Below are 21,214 nucleotides of genomic sequence, written 5' to 3'. Positions count from 1 at the left end.
GGATATACGACACTGGTGCATACTGAGGGGACAGCTTACACACACACCACATTGAAAATTCATCAAGAACTTGTTGGGAAGAATCTTGAGACCCAGACGACCTTCTATGTCCCCTAGCTATATCCCAAGCTCTCCCAAAGGATGGGCAAGAGAAAGCATCCAAACTCGAAATCCCCAAGATCATCACAGGTAGAGACGCATACTAAAGAGACTGTCCAGGTAGGTAGCAACAGTCTACCCCTATAAATATGAGATTGAGCAATCCTGGGAGGGATTTTACTTCTCAACCAATATCAGATACATCTATCCACCCAAGTGACTATTTACAACTCCCCCCTGCCGCAACACCCTATGTAGTAATTTTGGCTAATGCCCCTGTTCTGGCTAATCAGAAACAGGAATCATTGACTGCCCTGAGGAATAAGTCCCTGAACTGGATCGGAACTAGATTGGAACCTGGCATGGTTGGGCCCCTTTTTGATGACAAAAATGGAGAGTAGAGTTAAATGGATACCAAGCAGCCGGAAATCACTTTTAGGAAACTGCATGGTTCTCTCCTTTAAATCCCCAGGTCTGGTAGAAAGAATCATCCGAAAGGTCGGCTCAGGGCAAATATCCCCACACGAAATTTCGTTACTCCCCTTAGGATATTTCTAATAAGCAGACGAAGGGCAAATCCCCCCTAGATCTTGGACATATCATACAGGGGAAATAGCCAAGACCAGAAGCATTATACCCACCCATAACAGATTTAAAGTTCTATCATCCTTAGAAGATTTAGACTGACTGAGTACTGATAACTCAGGAACGAGCAAAAATGAGGTACCGGAGACAAATATACATGACGGGTGCAATAGGGAACCCATAGAGGAGGAAGGGGTTATACAGGAACTGAACTTAGCAAAAACAGAATTATAATTACTATTTTGGAGCGTGGCAGGATTACATAGTAAGATCATCAACAGAGAGTGGATTGACTTTATAGGAGACTTCTCCTTTGTGCGTCTCCAGGAGACCTGGCTTCTGGAACCTCTTCATATTAATGGATATATAACATATCACACACCAGCCATCCCGTCAAGACACAGGAGGCCAAAGGGGGGGCCTATGTACATACATCTCAAATAAGATCAAACTGTCTAAGCTGAAAATGATAGCTTGTAACCCTTGCGATCAAATGATCACCTGTAACATGGAAAGATCAGTCCACTTAGTGATCATGAATTTTTATAATAATGTCCCATCGCTTGAGGCTGCCTGTATTATTTCCCGACTGGGAGATGATTTAGAGAAAGTTTGCCCAAACACTAGGAGAGAGAGGCTTATGCTATGGGGTGGTGATTTTAACAATTATGTAAGGAACCCTCAGAAAAGGCCTAAACGAAGAAGGTACTGGGACTCGAGCCCATTTTCAACAATCATCACAGCAGTGCCATGAACTAATTAATATATAAATTTGATTTGACTTTCATAAATGGGATATCCACCAATAACTCACAATTTAAACCTACCTTTAACGGGAGATGTGCTGGTACTGTGACAGACTTTATATTAATCTCTAACAAATTTGCTCACAGTCTACGCAGTCACCAAACACATGATAATGCAATTAGCGATCAGCACCCCCAGAACATACAGCTTTCACTCCCAACAGGCAAACTAAGTCAAAATGAAAGCCCGGAACTGATGAACAATATTGAATTAGCCTCACGTAATGGGTATACTTTAAGATGGGCTCATATAGAACCACAAGGTCTTTTGAAACAGTTAATCAGTGAGCATTTCATCGATTTTGGGGTATACCGTGAAGATGACGTAGAGCCATCGAAATGTATTAGTGCCTGTATTTCGATTGTTCAAGGTGTCAAAAGGAGTCTTACTAACACTAGGGGGAGGCTGTGGCAGACCAAAAACAATGGTTGGTTTGACTCGGCATGTAGACAGGCATACAAAAGGATAAAGAAGGCTCTACGTAAACCACTCCGGTGCAAGAATGAGGTTTGTATATTTAGGCAAGAATATAAGATCGCAGTCAAAAAAAGGAAAGATCGCCTGAAAGAAGAATCCAGATGCAGGAAGTTGGCTCTGTACGCACTATTTCAAAGTAAGGAATAGTATGCACAGAGTCCAAGGGTTCCCCTTAGAGATAAGATAGTGGCAAAAATAGATAATACTAAGGCTCTATTTTGTGGTAGTGTGGTCGAGCAGTAGGCTTATCAAAGGAGTAGTGTTAAGCATTTGTGGTACACACACAGGCAATAAATGAGGAACACACACTCGGAGACAATTCCAGGCCAATAAGTTTTTGTATAGAAAAATATATTTTCTTAGTTTATTTCAAGAACCACAGGTTCAAATTTTACATGTAATACTTCAAATGAAAGGTATTGCAGGTAGGTACTTTAAGAACTTTGAATAATCAAAATAGCATACACAGTTTTCATATAAATCACATATAGCTATTTTAAAACTAGACAGTGCAATTTTCACAGTTCCTTGGGGGAGTAAGAGTTTGTTAGTTTGTGCAGGTAAGTAAACCACCTACAGGGTTCAAGTTTGGGTCCAAGGTAGCCCACCGTTGGGGGTTCAGAGCAAACCCAAAGTTACCACACCAGCAGCTCAGGGCCGGTCAGGCGCAGAGGTCAAAGTGGTGCCCAAAACGCATAGGCTTCAATGGAGAAGGGGGTGCCCCGGTTCTAGTCTGCCAGCAGGTAAGTACCCGCGTCTTCGGAGGGCAGACCAGGGGGGTTTTGTAGGGCACCGGGGGGACACACACGTCCACACAGAAAGTACACCATCAGCAGCGCGGGGGCGGCCGGGTGCAGTGTGCAAATACGCGTCGGGTTTGTAATTGAAATCAATGGGAGACCAAGGGATCTCTTCAGCGATGCAGGCAGGCAGGCAAGGGGAGGGGAGGGGGCTCCTCGGGGTAGCCACCACCTGGGCAAGGGAGAGGGACTCCTGGGGGTCACTCCTGCACTGGAGTTCGGATCCTTCTGGCCCTGAGGGCTGCGGGTGCAGTGCTTGGTCCAGGCGTCGGGTCCCTTGTTATAGGGCAGTCGCGGTCAGGGGCAGCCTCTGGATTCTCTCTGCAGGCGTCGCTGTGGAGGTCCACGGGGTCGTCTCTGGCTACACACGGGGTCGCAGTCGCGGGGAGTCCTCCCTGTGGTGTTTGTACTCTGGATCTTGAGCCGGGGGCGTTGGGTGCAGAGTGTGAAGTCCCACGCTTTCCGGCGGGAAGAGTGAGGTCTTTAAAGTTGTTGAAAAGTTGCAAGTTTGTTGCAGGTTGTTAAGTAGAGCCGCTGCTCATGGGAGTTTCTTGGTCCTGGGGGTCAGGGCAGTCCTCTGAGGCTTCAGAGGTCACTGGTCCCTGTTGGATGCGTCGCCGGTTGCAGGTTTTCGACTCACGAGACAGGCCGGTAGGGCTGGGGCCAAAGCAGTTGTCGTAGTCTCTGCAGGCTTGTAGGTCAGCAGTCCTTTGTAGTTCAGGTTGCGCCCCTGTGCCGCTGAGGGTGTGTTTTGTGTGCCTACTTTCCCCCCCAACCCCCCAGTGCTCTACAAACCCCCCCTGGTTTGCCCTCCGAGAACGCAGGTACTTACCTGCTGGCAGACTGGAAACGGAGCACCCCTGTTCTCCATAGGTGCCTATGTGTTTTGGGCACCTCTTTGACCTCTGCACCTGACTGGCCCTGAGCTGCTGGTGTGGTAACTTTGGGGCTGCCTTGAACCCCCAACGGGTAGGCTGCCTATGCCCAGGAACTGAGACTTTTAAGACCTGACAAACTAACCATTACTTACCTCCCCCAGGAACTGCTGATTTTTGCACTGTGTCCACTTTTAAAACAGCACACTTCCCAGTCAAGTCAGTATCAGGCAAGAAGTGGGGGGTAATTGCAACAGGGAGCCATTTCCTTACACCCACCATGACCCTCAAGTAGAGTCTGTGGTCTCACAGGATGGTCCTGCAGATCAAATGCCACCAAGCAGTCACCAGGATCCAGGTCAGAGAAAGCATTTTGAGTTTGTCCTTGCCCAGAAACACTGGGCAAGATCTAGGATAGGATGGTTGTCTCCATTCTTTTCAGCACACAGAAGTAGCAGGAATAACACCCAGTCCCTTACTCCAGAGGCAGTTACCCTCTCTCGGACTGCTTTGGTCAAAAGAGCCCACACATCCTGGCAAAAAACAGGCATGTGTTCTGAAGTAGGTGGCATGTGCCATGAGTTGAAAAGGAATAGCAAGGCGTGGCCCTGTTGTACAATATGCAGGACCAGTCTGTCTCTCCGATTTGTTACCAGCCCTGCAACTAGTGGATGATCCTGTCTCCTACTGGGTAGTTGTGTGGTAGTAAGGGTGCAGTAAGGGGGACTGGAGCCTTTGGCCAGAGAGGCAAAAGATGGGGATGAAAACTGCCATTGGTGGCCAGGTTGCTGTCTGTTGAGCCTACAGCCCCCATACTCAAAGGGCTGAAAAGCATGCAATGCAGGTGGAAGATCCATATGCTGATGATTCACCAAGTCCCTGGCCTAACTCTGAAAATGATGAAATTGTTTTGGGGGGCAGGATAAGGAGGCAAAGAGGGAATTGACTGACAGGAGCTGAAAACCCCAAAGTGCATGCAGAGGCCAAGCTCACCTTAAAAACCTTTACGGCCAAATCCACCTTCTCACCAAAAAGGTGGGAGCCGTTGAAAAGCATATCAATGAAAGACACCTGGACGTCTCTACACAAGCAACTGTATCTCATCCAACTGTGGGCTTCGAACCACTCAGCTGGTTCCCAAAGCCCTACCTAGACCGTCCACGTTCTCCAGAACCGAATGGTTTACAAATTAGGCTGCAACCTGACCAACCTGAATTATTTTGGCTAGAGAAGCCTGTAGGTCATTTGGGATCACTGGAACAATCCCACCCACCATGTCCTACAGTGCATGAGCATAGCAGCCTAATAATGGCTCTAGCTGACTCTCAAAGCAAGGGTGGATGAGAAGAATTGAAAATGTCACTTACCCAGTGTACATCTGTTCGTGGCATTAGTCGCTGCAGATTCACATGTTGAGCACAGTCCGCTGCCTGGTGTTGGGCTCGGAGTATTACAAGTTGTTTTTCTTCGAAGAAGTCTTTTTTGGTCACGGGACCGAAGGACTCCTCCCTCTTCGGCTCCATTGCGCATGGGCGTCGACTCCATCTTAGATTGTTTTCCCCGCAGAGGGTGAGGCTGGAGTTGTTTGCTATAAATAGTGCCCATGCAATGGAGTGAATACGTATGTACATAAAAAGTTTATAATAATTATTTACAAATGTACAAATGTTTAAGATTTAAGATTTACTTCTAAACGGCTACAGGCTTCCCGGGGAGGCGGGAGGGCACATGTGAATCTGCAGCGACTAATGCCACGAACAGATGTACACTGGGTAAGTGACATTTTCAGTTCGATGGCATATGTTGCTGCAGATACACATGTTGAGCATAGACTATAAAGCAGTTACCTCCCCTAAAAGCGGTGGTTTAGCCTGTAGGAGTTGAAGTAGTTTGGAATAATGTTCTTAGTACAGCTTGGCCCACTGTAGCTTGTTGTGCATTTAGTACATCTACACAGTAGTGTTTAGTAAATGTATGAGGCGTAGACCAGGTTGCAGCCTTACATATTTCGCTCATAGGAATGTTTCCTAGAAAGGCCATTGTAGCACCTTTCTTTCTGGTTGAGTGTGCCTTTGGTGTAATAGGCAATTCTCTCTTGGCTTTAAGATAGCATGTTTGAATACATCTGACTATCCATCTAGCAATGCCTTGTTTAGAGATTGGATTTCCTATGTGTGGTTTTTGAAAAGCTATGAACAGTTGTTTTGTTTTCCTGATTAACTTTGTTCTGTCAATGTAGTACATTAGTGCTCTTTTGATGTCTAATGTATGTAGTGCCCTTTCAGCCACGGAATCTGGCTGTGGGAAGAACACTGGTAATTCTACTGTTTGATTTAAATGGAATGGTGAGATTACTTTTGGTAGAAATTTTGGATTTGTTCTTAGAACTATTTTATTTTTGTGTATTTGAATAAATGGTTCTTGTATGGTAAATGCCTGTATTTCACTTACTCTTCTGAGGGATGTGATTGCAATGAGAAATGCGACTTTCCACGTTAAATATTGCATTTCACAGGAATGCATGGGTTCAAAAGGTGGACCCATGAGTCTTGTTAAGACGATGTTAAGGTTCCATGAAGGAACTGGTGGTGTTCTTGGTGGTATAATTATTTTTAGCCCTTCCATGAATGCTTTAATAACTGGTATTCTAAATAGAGACGATGAATGAGTAGTTTGTAGGTAAGCAGATATTGCTGCGAGGTGTATTTTTATAGATGAAAAAGCGAGGTTTGCTTTTTGCAAATGTAGTAAGTATCCCACTATGTCCTTTGTAGAGGCATGCAATGGTTGGATTTGATTGGTATGGCAGTAGCAAACAAATCTTTTCCACTGAGATGCATAGCAGTGTCTAGTGGAAGCTTTTCTAGCTTGTTTTATGACCTCCATACATTCTTGTGTGAGGTCTAAGTGTCCGAATTCTAGGATTTCAGGAGCCAAATTGCTAGATTCAATGATGCTGGGTTTGGATGCCTGATCTGTTGTTTGTGTTGTGTTAACAGATCTGGTCTGTTGGGTAGTTTGACATGCGGTACTAGTGAAAGGTCTAGTAGAGTTGTATACCAAGGTTGTCTTGCCCATGTGGGTGCTATCAGTATGAGTTTGAGTTGGTTTTGACTCAATTTGTTTACTAGATATGGAAGGAGAGGGAGAGGGGGAAAAGCGTATGCAAATATCCCTGACCAACTCATCCATAGAGCATTGCCTTGTGATTCGCGGTGTGGGTACCTGGATGCGAAGTTTTGGCATTTTGCGTTTTCTTTTGTTGCGAACAAATCTATCTGGGGTGTTCCCCAAATTTGAAAGTAATTGTTCAGAACTTGGGGGTGAATTTCCCATTCGTGGACTTGTTGGTGATCTCGCGAAAGGTTGTCTGCTAGTTGGTTTTGGATCCCTGGAATAAATTGTGCTATTAGGCGAATGTGGTTGTGAATCGCCCACTGCCATATTTTTTGTGTTAGGAGACACAATTGTGTTGAGTGTGTTCCTCCTTGTTTGTTTAAATAATACATTGTTGTCATGTTGTCTGTTTTGACAAGAATGTATTTGTGTGTTATTATGGGTTGGAAGGCTTTTAACGCTAGAAATACTGCTAACAGTTCTAGGTAATTTATATGAAATTTTGTTTGGTGTACGTCCCATTGTCCTTGAATGCTGTGGTGATTGAGGTGTGCTCCCCACCCTGTCATGGAAGCATCTGTTGTTATAACGTATTGAGGCACTGGGTCCTGAAATGTCCGCCCTTTGTTTAAATTGTTGCTGTTCCACCATAGAAGCGAGAGGTATGTTTGGCGGTCTACCAACACCAGATCTAGAAGTTGACCCTGTGCTTGTGACCATTGTGATGCTAGGCACTGTTGTAAGGGTCGCATGTGTAGTCTTGCGTTCGGGACAATGGCTATGCATGATGACATCATGCCTAGAAGTTTTAGCACAAATTTTGCTTGTATCTTTTGGTTTGGAAACATAGCACTTATTACCTTGTGGAATGCTTGAACTCTTTGTGGACTTGGAGTGGCAATTCCTTTTGATGTGTTGATGGTTGCCCCTAGATATTGTTGTGTCTGACACGGTTTGAGGTGTGACTTTGTATAGTTGATGGAGAAACCCAGTTTGTGAAGGGTTTTTATGACATATGTGGTGTTGTTTGTGCACTTTCTTACTGTGTTGGTCTTGATTAGCCAATCGTCTAGGTAAGGAAACACATGTATTTGTTGTCTCCTGATATGTGCTGCTACTACTGCTAGACATTTTGTGAATACTCTTGGTGCAGTTATTCCGAATGGCAACACCTTGAATTGGTAATGTATTCCTTTGAATACGAACCTTAGGTACTTTCTGTGAGAAGGATGTATCGGTATATGAAAGTACGCATCTTTTAGGTCTAATGTGGTCATGTAATCTTGCTGTTTGAGCAGTGGAATGATGTCTTGTAGTGTGACCATGTGAAAGTGGTCCGATATGATGTAGGTATTTAGTGTCCTGAGATCTAATATTGGTCTTAATGTTTTGTCTTTTTTTGGAATTAGAAAGTACAGGGAGTAAACTCCTGTGTTTTTTTGTTGTACTGGTACTAACTCTATTGCATCCTTTTGCAGTAGTGCTTGAACTTCTAGTCCTAAAAGTTCTAAATGTTGTGGTGACATTTTGCGTGTTTTTGGAGGGATGTTTGGTGGGAATTTGTGGAATTCTATGCAATAGCCATGTTGGATTATTGCTAGTACCCAATTGTCTGTTGTAATCTGCTGCCAAGATTGGTAGAATTGGCTTAGTCTTCCCCCCACTGGTGTTGAGTGAAGGGGTTGTGGGACTTGAAAGTCACTGTTTAGGTGGAGGTGTTTTTGGAGTCTGGAATTTTCCCCTACTCCTTGGGAATTGACCCCCTCTATATCCCCTGAAACCTCCCCTTTGGAATGAACCCTGATAGGGTGTGGTTCTTGTTTGTTGGCTGGTGGTGTCTGTGGGTTGGCCACGAAACCCCCCTCTAAATGGAGTTTTTCTAAAAGAGCCTCTGCTCTGCGGGGAGTAGAGTGCACCCATGGCTTTGGCCGTGTCTGTGTCCTTTTTAGGTTTTTCAATGGCTGTGTCCACTTCAGGGCCAAAAAGTTGTTTTTCGTTGAAGGGCATATTAAGGACAGCCTGCTGGATTTCTGGTTTGAACCCTGAAGTGCGGAGCCAAGCGTGTCTCCTTATGGTGACAGCAGTGTTGACTGTTCTTGCTGCAGTATCGGCTGCGTCCATTGAAGAGCGGATTTGATTGTTTGAGATCGTTTGTCCCTCTTCAACTATTTGCTGCGCCCTTTTTTGGTATTCCTGGGGAAGATGGTCTATGAGAAGTTGCATCTCATCCCAGTGTGCGCGGTCATATCAGGCTAGCAGCGCTTGAGAATTTGCGATGCGCCATTGGTTGGCTGCCTGTGATGCGACTTTTTCCTGCCGCATCAAATTTTCGGCTTTCTTTGTCCGGAGGTGGGGCGTCGCCAGATGTATGGGAATTTGCTCTTTTGCGAGCTGCCCCTACTACTACGGAGTCAGGTGGTAACTGCGAAGTAATAAACACTGGGTCTGTGGGTGGTGGTTTGTATTTCTTATCCACCCTTGGGGTGATGGCTCTTGATTTTACGGGCTCTTCAAAAATTTGTTTTGCGTGCCGTAACATCCCTGGTAGCATTGGGAGACATTGATATTGGCTATGTGTAGCCGAGAGGGTGTTAAATAAAAAATCATCCTCTATAGGATCGGAATGCAGTTGGACATTGTGGAATTCTGCTGCCCTAGCCACCAGTTGCGAGTATGAGGTACTGTCCTCTGGCGGTGACGGCTTTGTGGGGTATGAATCGGGATCATTGTCCGGCACTGGGGTGTCGTATAGGTCCCAAGCGTCTTGATCCTGATTATCTTGACTTATAGTAGTTTGCGCTGGTGAGTGCATTCGTGGCGGAGTTTGTGCCGGCGATGCCTGTTGTGGTGGAGAGGGCGGAGGCGTGACTTTTTTAACCACTTTGGCTTGTGGTTGTGCGTCATCCTTGAGAAATCCGATCCTTCTTTTTCTCATTATTGGGGGAAGGGTTGATATCTTCCCTGTGTCTTGTTGGATGTACAGTCTCTTTTGTGTGTAGTCTGATTCTACACTTTGGAGCTCTTGTCCAAATCTGTGCATCTGGCCACTTATTCCTTGTTCCTCTGTGTAGGAAGGAGGTGTGGAACTTTTCGGCGCCGAGAGCGAATCTTTTTTCGGCTTCGGTACCGACTGAATTTTTGTGGCTTTCGGCAGTGTGTCTCGGTGCCGATGTTTTTCGGTGCCGGCATCTTGTTTTTGCTTCTCGGAGCCGCTATCTCGGCTCCGAGGTTGCTCCATGGCGGTCCCTCGACCGGAGTCGGGTGTCTTCACTATGGGCGTGCCCTTTTTCGGCGCCTTCGACGGGTCGCCGGTTTTATGGGTCGAGCCATGGCCTGTTGGCAGTGGCGTCCCCTGGGCTTTTGTTTTTTCGATGGTTTTTATTTTCGACGTCTTACTCACTGTTTGTTGTTGTTGTTCGACGTCGGAATCTCCGGATTCTGAGTCCGGAACCGAGAATGTTTCCTCTTCGTCGTCGAAACGTTGTTTTGTCGGCGTGGACGCCATTTGTAGACGCCTGGCTCTTCGGTCCCGGAGTGTTTTTCTGGACCGGAAGGCTCGACAGGCCTCACAGGTATCCTCCTTGTGCTCGGGGGACAAGCACAAGTTACAGACCAAGTGCTGATCTGTATAAGGATACTTACTGTGACATTTTGGGCAGAAACGGAACGGGGTCCGTTCCATCGGCTTCGATGTCGCACGCGGTCGGGCCGACCAGGCCCCGATGGGGGATCGAAGCTACCCCAAAGTCTTTTGATGATCGGTGTTGATGTACCTAACTATCCCGATACCGAACGGAACAATACCAACGCTTTCTTCTGAGATTCTGACTAACTTTCCGAACCGAAACACGGAGCGAAAAGGAATACGTCCGAACCCGACAGCGGAAAAAAACAATCTAAGATGGAGTCGACGCCCATGCGCAATGGAGCCGAAGAGGGAGGAGTCCTTCGGTCCCGTGACCAAAAAAGACTTCTTCAAAGAAAAACAACTTGTAATACTCCGAGCCCAACACCAGGCAGCGGACTGTGCTCAACATGTGTATCTGCAGCAACATATGCCATCGAACATATGCTTTCTGTATGGGCTTACTCGTTTGAACTCTGTCAGGGTGCATAATTGGAAAGGTGCTAGATGTTGAGTGCTGTCTGAAGAAAACTTAGTCCTCTGGAGTAAGTCTATGATCGAGCTGAGACCTTTCAGTTGACTGGGGACTCAGATCAAGGTTTCTCCCAAGTGCCCAGCTGAGTGTCAATGAGCGTTTCATTGAAGGTCAACAGGGGCTTCACACCTTTTTCTGTGGATATGCATTTGGAATCAACAAGCACCATTTGGAAAGTCCATAAACATTACATCCCTGCACAAAGAATAAGAACTGAACTCCTGTGAAACCAGCCCACAGTTCAAGAAAGTGTTGCTAAAAGAAAGACTGCACATTTAAGAGAAAATATAAGACTGAAGCAGATCCAATTCACATGCCAATAAAACTTCCAGAATAATTCCCATGAGCAGCTTAAGTAAACCTCAAACTAATGACGGTTTCAAAAAGGTGCAGTGTTACAGAAACTCCAATCGAAGTTTATTGTCAACATTTACTGTGTCACTCACCTAATGGCTTTATTTGTGCAATGCTGTCTACAAAAAGGCTCATGATATTCCAGTTCTTCAAAAACAATAGGACTACAGTTTGCTGATGAACCTTCTTGAGATTGTGCAGATCCCAACGGACTCTGCCTGGCCTTACTACTGGGCAACAGGCAAACCAATCGGCCATTTCCTTGATCACGGATTGCAACAGTGTCTGGTAACTTGTAGATATCCGAGACAATCAATTTGTGGCCAAATCTGAAACAAACATTGTCAGTTTACAAAAAAAAGTAGAAGCTGAAAAAACACATATGAAAGTGGTTATGAGAGACATAAGCTACGACATGAGAATGGAACTAAATCATGTTTAGATAAACAAAAAAAAAGTTTGAAATTGTTTTTTTTTAAAACACATTTTTGCAGGACGTAAGCTTGGCTGTTCATTTTCTTTATTCATACCCAGTGAAAGTTGAAAAGTACCATGATAACCTCAGAATTGAACGAGGATCTACTACTAGAGTAAAACTTTAATTGCAGGCTAAATACCTCACTATACAGAACAACAAATGGTAACAAATCTAAACATGTACCAGTCCTTCTCTTGCAATGGGCTATCAGCCTGAACTTCGTTGATGTACAGAGAAAGTATCAACTTGATGACAAGCATTTTACCTTTCATTCCACAGTCATGCTTGACTAGACCAATTGTTTTGCAAATCTAGGTGTAACTCAAAAGATGGTGAATGCCTTGATGCAACGTACGGTGCTATTTGACCCATGCTAACTAGACTGCATGCAACAAATACAAACATGACCTCAGTGACGGATGCATTAAGCCACCTTCAGAGACCAAACAGTGAGGACATCCATACAAGAAACATTAAAAAAATTACAAAACTAAGGTATCCTGTGAAACTGTGTAGGAAGCTGCAAAAGCAGTCATTAAAGGCCAATATCCAGACTAACCATTGTTGTTCACCTGTCAAAGCAAATATATTGAGGCTCAATTATAGAGGTTAGTCACAAAACAAACACATCTGTTCCTCAATCATATACAAACTTGAGAAAGGCGAACTAGAGCATGTCCTACTCAGGAAACAGCACAGAAAATTCCATTGGCTATTCAAAAATATTACATGCAGGTAAACAAAGTGGACTGCTTGTTATCTAAAACTAAAATGGATGACAAGAAATGAAAATGTCACTTACCCAGTGTACATCTGTTCGTGGCATTGGTCGCTGCAGATTCACATGTTGTGCACAGTCTGCCATCTGGTGTTGGGTCGGAGTGTTACAAGTTGTTTTTCTTCGAAGAAGTCTTTCGAGTCACGAGACCGAGGGACTCCTCCTCTTTGCTTCCATTGCGCATGGGCGTCGGCTCCATCTTAGATTGTTTTCCCCGCAGAGGGTGAGGTAGGAGTTGTGTGTGTTAGTAATAGTACCCATGCAATGGAATGAATAAGTATGTACAAATTAAGGTTAAGTAATATATATATATACAAATGTACAAATGTTGAAGATAACTTCCAACGGCTACAGGCTCCCGGGGAGGCGGGTGGGCACATGTTAATCTGCAGAGACCAATGCCACGAACAGATGTACACTGGGTAAGTGACATTTTCAGTTCGATGGCATCTGTTGCTGCAGATACACATGTTGTGCATAGACTAGTAAGCAGTTATCTCCCCAAAAGCGGTGGCTCAGCCTGTAGGAGTGGAAGTAGTCTGAAACAAAGTTCTCAGTACGGCTTGACCTACTGTGGCTTGTTGTGCGGATAGCACGTCTACACAGTAGTGTTTAGTAAATGTGTGAGGCGTGGACCATGTGGCTGCCTTACATATTTCGTGCATTGGAATATTTCCTAGGAATGCCATGGTAGCACCTTTTTTCCTGGTTGAGTGTGCCCTTGGTGTAATGGGCAGTTGTCTCTTTGCTTTAAGATAGCAGGTTTGGATGCACTTAACTATTCATCTGGCTATACCTTGTTTTGCTAGTGGGTTTCCTGTATGAGGTTTTTGAAATGCAATAAACAGTTGTTTTGTTTTCCTAACCTCCTTTGTTCTGTCGATGTAGTACATTAGTGCTCTTTTGACATCTAATGTATGTAGTGCCCTTTCAGCTACTGAGTCTGGCTGTGGGAAGAACACTGGTAACTCTACCGTTTGATTTAAGTGGAACGGTGAAATAACCTTTGGTAGGAATTTAGGATTGGTTCTAAGTACAACCTTATTTTTGTGTATTTGGATAAAAGGTTCTTGTATTGTAAACGCCTGAATTTCACTTACTCTTCTTAGAGATGTGATGGCAATGAGAAATGCAACTTTCCAGGTTAAGAATTGTATTTCGCAAGAATGCATGGGTTCAAAAGGTGGTCCCATGAGTCTTGTCAAGACGATGTTAAGGTTCCATGAAGGAACAGGTGGTGTTCTTGGTGGTATTATTCTTCTTAGGCCTTCCATAAATGCTTTAATGACGGGTATCCTAAACAGTGAAGTTGAATGGGTAATCTGCAGGTATGCAGATATTGCTGCAAGGCGTATTTTAATGGAAGAGAAGGCTAGATTTGACTTTTGTAAGTGTAGTAAGTATCCCACTACATCTTTTGGGGATGCGTGTAATGGATGAACTTGATTATAATGGCAGTAGCAAACAAACCTTTTCCATTTGCTTGCATAGCAGTGTCTAGTGGATGGTCTTCTAGCTTGTTTTATGACTTCCATACATTCTTGAGTGAGGTTTAAATGTCCGAATTCTAGGATTTCAGGAGCCAGATTGCTAGATTGAGCGATGCTGGGTTTGGATGCCTGATCTGCTGTTTGTGTTGTGTTAACAGATCTGGCCTGTTGGGTAACTTGACGTGTGGTACTACTGACAGGTCTAGTAGTGTTGTGTACCAAGGTTGTCTTGCCCATGTTGGTGCTATTAATATGAGTTTGAGTTTGTTTTGACTCAATTTGTTTACTAGATATGGAAGGAGAGGGAGAGGGGGGAAAGCGTATGCAAAGATCCCTGACCAGTTCATCCATAGGGCATTGCCTTGAGACTCTCTGTGTGGGTACCTGGATGCGAAGTTTTGGCATTTTGCGTTCTCTTTTGTTGCAAATAGGTCTATTTGCGGTGTACCCCAAATTTTGAAGTAAGGGTTTAGGATTTGGGGGTGAATCTCCCATTCGTGGACCTGTTGGTGATCTCGAGAGAGATTGTCTGCTAGTTGATTTTGGATCCCTGGAATAAACTGTGCTATTAGGCGAATGTGGTTGTGAATTGCCCATTGCCATATCTTTTGTGCTAGGAGACATAGCTGTGTCGAGTGTGTTCCCCCTTGCTTGTTTAGGTAATACATTGTTGTCATGTTGTCTGTTTTGACAAGAACGTATTTGTGGGTTATGATGGGTTGAAATGCTTTTAGCGCCAGGAATACTGCTAGTAATTCGAGGTGATTTATATGCAGTTTTGTTTGATGTACGTCCCATTGTCCTTGGATGCTGTGGTGATCGAGGTATGCTCCCCACCCTGTCATGGAAGCATCTGTTATTACGTATTGTGGCACTGGGTCTTGGAACGGCCGCCCTTTGTTTAAATTTGTACTGTTCCACCATAGAAGCGAGATGTATGTTTGGCGGTCTATCAACACCAGATCTAGAAGGTGACCCTGTGCATGTGACCATTGTGATGCTAGGCACTGTTGTAAGGGCCTCATGTGCAGTCTTGCGTTTGGGACAATGGCTATGCATGAGGACATCATGCCTAGGAGTTTTAAAACCACTTTTGCCTGTATTCTTAGTGTTGGATACATGGCCTGTATGACCTTGTGAAAATTTTGAACCCTTTGTGGACTCGGAGTGGCTAATCCTTTTGTTGTGTTGATTACCGCTCCTAAGTAGTGCTGTATTTTGCACGGCACAATGTGTGATTTTGTGTAGTTGAGGGAGAACCCGAGTTTGTAGAGGGTTTGTATGACATACTCTGTGTGTTGTGAACACTTTGTTAGCGAGTTGGTCTTGATTAGCCAATCGTCTAGATACGGGAATACGTGTATTTGCTGCCTTCTGATGTGTGCGGCTACTACTGCTAGGCATTTGGTAAATACTCTTGGTGCGATTGTTATACCGAACGGTAAGACTTTGAATTGATAGTGTATTCCCTTGAATACAAACCTTAGGTATTTCCTGTGTGAAGGATGTATCGGTATGTGGAAATACGCGTCTTTGAGATCTAAGGTTGTCATGTAATCTTGTTGCTTTAGCAGTGGTAACACCTCCTGTAGCGTGACCATGTGAAAGTGGTCCGATTTGATGTAGGTGTTTAGTATTCTGAGATCTAAGATTGGCCTCAGTGTTTTGTCCTTTTTGGGTATTAGAAAGTACAGTGAATAGACTCCTCTGTTTATTTCTGTACATGGTACCAGTTCTATTGCTTCTTTTTGCAGTAGTGCTTGAACTTCTATTTCTAGGAGGTCTAAATGCTGTTTTGACATTTTTTGTGTTTTTGGTGGGATATTTGGAGGGATCTGTAGAAATTCTATGCAATAACCATGTTGGATAATTGCTAAGACCCAAGTGTCTGTTGTTATATCCACCCACGATTGATAAAACTGACTTAGTCTTCCCCCCCACTGGTGTTATGTGGAGGGGTTGAGTGACTTGTAAGTCACTGTTTGGTTGTTGGGGTTTTGGGGCTTTGAAATTTTCCCTGGTTTCTCGGGAATTGTCCCCCTCTGTACTGGCCCCGAAAACCTCCCCTTTGGTACTGTCCCTGGTAGGTAGACGGTGTTGATTGGGAGGTGCTGGCTTGTGTGGCCTGCCCCCGAAACCCCCCTCTGAAGGTTGTTTTACGGAAGGTGCCGAAAGTGCCTCTGCTTTGCGGGGAGTAGAGCGCGCCCATGGCCTTGGCTGTGTCAGTGTCCTTTTTCAGCTTCTCAATCGCCGTGTCAACCTCTGGTCCGAACAATTGTTGTTCGTTGAACGGCATATTGAGTACTGCCTGCTGTATTTCTGGTTTAAAGCCAGATGTGCGTAACCATGCGTGCCTGCTGATGGTTACTGCAGTGTTTATTGTTCTTGCAGCTGTGTCCGCTGCATCCATATAGGAGCGTATTTGGTTATTGGAGATGTTTTGTCCCTCCTCAACCACTTGTTTTGCCCGCTTTTGAAATTCTTTGGGTAGATGCTCGATGAGATGCTGCATCTCGTCCCAATGGGCTCTGTCATAACGCGCTAGGAGCGCCTGAGAGTTTGCGATGCGCCACTGGCTTGCAGCTTGTACAGCAACTCTTTTCCCAGCTGCGTCGAATTTTCGGCTTTCCTTATCCGGGGGTGGTGCATCGCCCGATGTGTGTGAATTGGCTCTTTTGCGAGCTGCTCCTACCACGACTGAGTCTGGTGGCAGTTGAGAGGTGATAAAAGCAGGGTCTGTGGGAGGTGCTTTATATTTTTTCTCTACCCTTGGAGTGATCGCTCTACTCTTGACAGGGTCTTTGAAGATTTGCTTCGCGTGCCTTAGCATTCCTGGAAGCATAGGCAGGCTTTGGTAGTTGCTATGGGTGGAGGAGAGGGTGTTAAAAAGGAAGTCATCCTCGACAGGTTCTGTGTGTAACGACACGTTGTGGAATTCTGCTGCTCTAGCTACCACCTGCGCATACGCTGTGCTGTCCTCGGGTGGTGAGGGCTTGGTAGGGTATGACTCCGGACTATTGTCTGACACTGGGGCGTCGTATAGGTCCCAAGCATCTTGGCTCATGGTGGTGTGAGCCGGTGTAGTTGTTCAGTTTGGAACTCTAGTCTCCTTTTTCTCCCGATTGGTGGAAGAGTGCTAATCTTCCCTGTTCCACTCTGGATGAAGATCCTCTTTTGTGTATGGTCTACATCAGTAGTCTGTAACTCCTCTTCAAACCTGTGTTTACGCATTTGAGAGGACAATGAATGTTCCTCTGAATATGAGCCGGTAGTGGGTTCGGTTGCTGGTTGTTTTGGCACTGAAACTGTGTCTTTTTTTGTTTTCGGCTCCGAGGCGAATCTCTTCTTTTTCGGAGTCGAGCCTTCTCGGCGTCGATCATCCTCGGTGCCGCTGTCTCTGCGTCGAGCAGCGTCGGCTCCGCTTTCTCGGCGTCGATCTGTTTCGGCAACACTTTCTCGGTCCCGAGAATGTTGCGTGCCTGTGTCTCGACCCGAGTCGGACGATCTGGGCACCAGTTCGGCCTTTTTCGGTGCCGATGGACGGTCACCTTTATGGGTCGAGCCATGGCCAGTTGGCAGTGGCGTCCCCTGGGCCTTGTCTGTTTTCTTGTGCTGTGTGCTTTTCGACGTCTTACTCACAGTTTCCTCGACGTCGAATTCATCCGAGTCCGATTCATGGATGGAGAAGGCTTCCTCCTCTTCTCCTTGTTCCTCGAACTCTCGGTGTTCTGTCGGCGTGGACGCCATCTGTAGTCTTCTGGCTCGACGGTCACTGAGCGTTTTTCGGGACCGGAACGCACGATAGGCCTCACAAGTTTCTTCTTTGTGCTCGGGTGACAGGCACAAGTTACAGACCAAATGTTGGTCCGTATATGGATATTTATTGTGGCATTTAGGACAGAATCGGAACGGGGTCCGTTCCATCGGTGTCGATGTTACACGCGGTCGGGCCAAACAGGCCCCGACGGGGGATCGAAATTACCCCGAAGGGCTACCGGAGCTCTTCACGATTCGGTGTTGATTCTAACTATCCCGATCGAAATAATACCGACGTAGTTTTTCGAAGTTTTGACTATCTTTCCGTCCCGGAGCGAAAAGGAACACGTCCGAACCCGAGGGCGGAAAAAAAACAATCTAAGATGGAGCCGACGCCCATGCACAATGGAAGCAAAGAGGAGGAGTCCCTCGGTCTCGTGACTCGAAAGACTTCTTCGAAGAAAAACAACTTGTAACACTCCGACCCAACACCAGATGGCGGACTGTGCACAACATGTGTATCTGCAGCAACAGATGCCATCGAACCTATATTATAAGTATTTATGAGTAACAGGGAAACATATGAGAACACAGACATCATTATACAGATAATGCAAAAATACTGAACACACTACACATTACAGACGGTTGAAGATTTTACAGCTATTTACTTTTCAGACTTTCACTTCCCACCCTTAGGTATAGAATTGGTTCAGCAATCCGAAGAGCACATTACAGAAGAGTAATTGTAGCAGCTCTTGGCAATATGCTGAGTATTAGTGCTTCAGGTCAAGATGGCTTTACAGCCATTTTTTAAAACCTTTTAGAATCTTTTATCAGGCCCAATGACCAAATTTTCACACAGAAAAAGGCGATTGTGATCCATGTAATACTTTAATATTAAAACCAGGCAAAAAGCAGACTTTCTGCAATTTCTACTGCCCTACAGTAGTTTAAAATGTAGATTTAATGATATTTATAAAACTATTAAAGGGATGTCTAAAACCCACTCTGCCCTACACCAATATCATCCAACCAGTCTGAATTTGTGGAAAACTGGGATAACATTAAGATGGAAACAGATGTGATCAATACTACATAACAGACAAATGTACACTCAACAGGATTAAACAAAGCCTTTTACAGATCCTACTGGATGGAACACGGATCAGTCCAACAATGAAGTTCTTGCTGGCCAATCACCAGTGCCCAACAGCAAAACTGAAAATCAAAAATAATTACACCACAGATGATATACGGACGAGGGACACTAGGCAGGGAGGTTCATTATCCCTGCTAATATTTCCTCTTTCTATGGCGTTCCTTACTTTTAAATTGTGCAAAAATCCTTACATTGAGGGTTTAAGACTGACTAGTGAACTATATGAATTTACTTTCATTTTGTGTTTCATGATAGGCCCTGATAGATCTTTACCAAATATAAATGAAGAAATTAGGCTTTTTTCGGAAATATCTGGTTTCAGATTTAACTAATCAAAAATCAGTAGACAGAGGTGCCTCAGATTCCATAACAGAATTTAACTGTAGCCTAGGGGGCAGAGTTAACTATCCCAAAGGCACATTTTTTTTTTTAGTTTTTTTTGTTTAAGTGTACCTCCCTCTTCCATATGCGATCTATATGGCAATCATGTCCCAAACATGTGAGACATGCTGTACACAGAAATTTACCACTCGGGCGGGTGAGGAATATCTTAGACTGGGAATGTGAAGAGCATAAAAATGAACGTTATGCCCAGATTTCTAAAGATTATGAAAAATCTCGCACTAAACTTTCCGAGACCTGTTATTTGATCAATTTGGCAGTCACTGGTGGCTTTTATTTTGAAGAATAAAAAAAAACAGGGTAGCCAGAGAAGAAATAACTATGCCAAATACAGGTGGTGACCCACAGAAAATTATATGTTAGCAGCCCAGCTATACTACACACTAAAATGGTCCAAAAATTCATATGCAAAAACTATGGTTTTTGTTACAAAGAAAAATAAAAAAAACGCTCAGTTACACTACATTTTATGGCTGCCGCTTTGAGACAGACAAAATGACGATTCCACAATATGTTCGGTCAAACCTCTACTTATTTAGTGGGACAAATTAGCCCGTAACCATCTGTAACATCACATCTCTCACCTATAAAACATGTGGTACTTAATCTTGATTTCACTTTAAGGCTACAAGATTCCCTCATCCTGAACCAGAAGTGAAATGCCCTACAATATGTGGGAATTTAATATGTTAATTCAAGTCTTGCACTGGCCTGGCTCCAAAAGATTGAATGAAAAATTTACAAAGGAATAACCAGTCTATATACTGAAGAAAGCTAATGCGTGCTAGGAACAAAACAAACATATGGTGAAGCTGGAGGAGGAATTGGGGCAGAGATTATGGAAAGACATGGACAAGGGTGGCCAAATCGTTAATAAATATGCAATATAAAGAGAAGTCATACACAATTTTAATAAGATGGTATTTCACCCCAGTAAGGTTTAAGGTCATTTTTGACAATCGGATTGCTGGAAGGGGCGAAGGAGGCACCTAGTTGCATTTGTGTTTGCAATGGCCCAAGACTAGAGAGCTCTGGACCAAGACAAAGAATTAAGGGGGAGCGAGAGAAGAAATATCAGGCCTCTTGCTAAAAGTTTCCTTTGAATTTAGAAGTGGCTACCAAGGAGAAGTTAGCCAATATCGTCAGACAACCATATTGGGTACACTGATGATCTACAGTTTTTAGCTGTAAGACATTCCATCACCCAAGTCTGGAAACTCCTAGATGCACCATTATTAAACTTGAGGTGGTCTAAATGTGACTCTCTTATGCAATGGTGAAGCTAACAGCCACAAAGCACGACTCAAATGAAATTAAATGAATATGACATCCACTTACCAAATAGGTAAGTGCTTAAGTCCCAGGCCAAATAGATCGGAACCTTTATGCAGAACTTTAAGGGGTCTGGAGTGTGCTACAATTCAAGTCACAAAAGTTCTACAATGCCTGGGGATACTTAATGTTCAAACCAAATATAAGACAATGCTAGAGAGAAATATGTAAACTACATGAAACATACTGAAACAACAAACATGAATGTCTAATTACTTGATGAAAAAATGATATAACTTGTGCAACTTATCGTTGTAACCAGTCCAGGTATGGATAAGGTCCATCACTTAGAATTGTACTAAGATGAATAAATCACATACAATTTGTTCAAACGAAATTATTTTTCAAAAGTGCACTTGGATACTTCTGAAGTCTTGCTGGGTAATCAGCCATTGCTCTTCCTAAGGTGCTGCTGCCAAGAAGAGTTTCATACAACAGCTGCACATGAAGTGTGCTCCACGCCTGACATGCTTTGAGTGCATTTTTTAAAACCTAAAAAGATCTGATTGCATTAGCCTTAGTTCTGTTTATTGACACCGGTC

General features: G+C 44.3%; 1 protein-coding gene across 8 annotated transcripts in view; it reads right to left on the bottom strand.

The window, feature by feature from the left end:
- Positions 1-21,214, bottom strand: part of MARF1 (meiosis regulator and mRNA stability factor 1) — a 586,552-nt gene that overhangs the window by 275,025 nt on the left and 290,313 nt on the right. For all 8 annotated transcript variants that reach the window (XM_069210203.1, XM_069210208.1, XM_069210202.1 and 5 more), the window contains exon 14: positions 11,367-11,603. In XM_069210203.1, coding sequence (XP_069066304.1) covers positions 11,367-11,603 — 237 coding nt within the window. The remainder of the gene's footprint in view (positions 1-11,366; positions 11,604-21,214) is intronic.

This window comes from Pleurodeles waltl, chromosome 10 (assembly GCF_031143425.1).
Source record: "Pleurodeles waltl isolate 20211129_DDA chromosome 10, aPleWal1.hap1.20221129, whole genome shotgun sequence".
Classification (NCBI taxonomy): Eukaryota; Metazoa; Chordata; class Amphibia; order Caudata; family Salamandridae; genus Pleurodeles; species Pleurodeles waltl.
The sequence above is the reverse complement of the archived record's forward strand: the minus strand, read 5'-3'. Positions and strand labels throughout refer to the sequence as shown.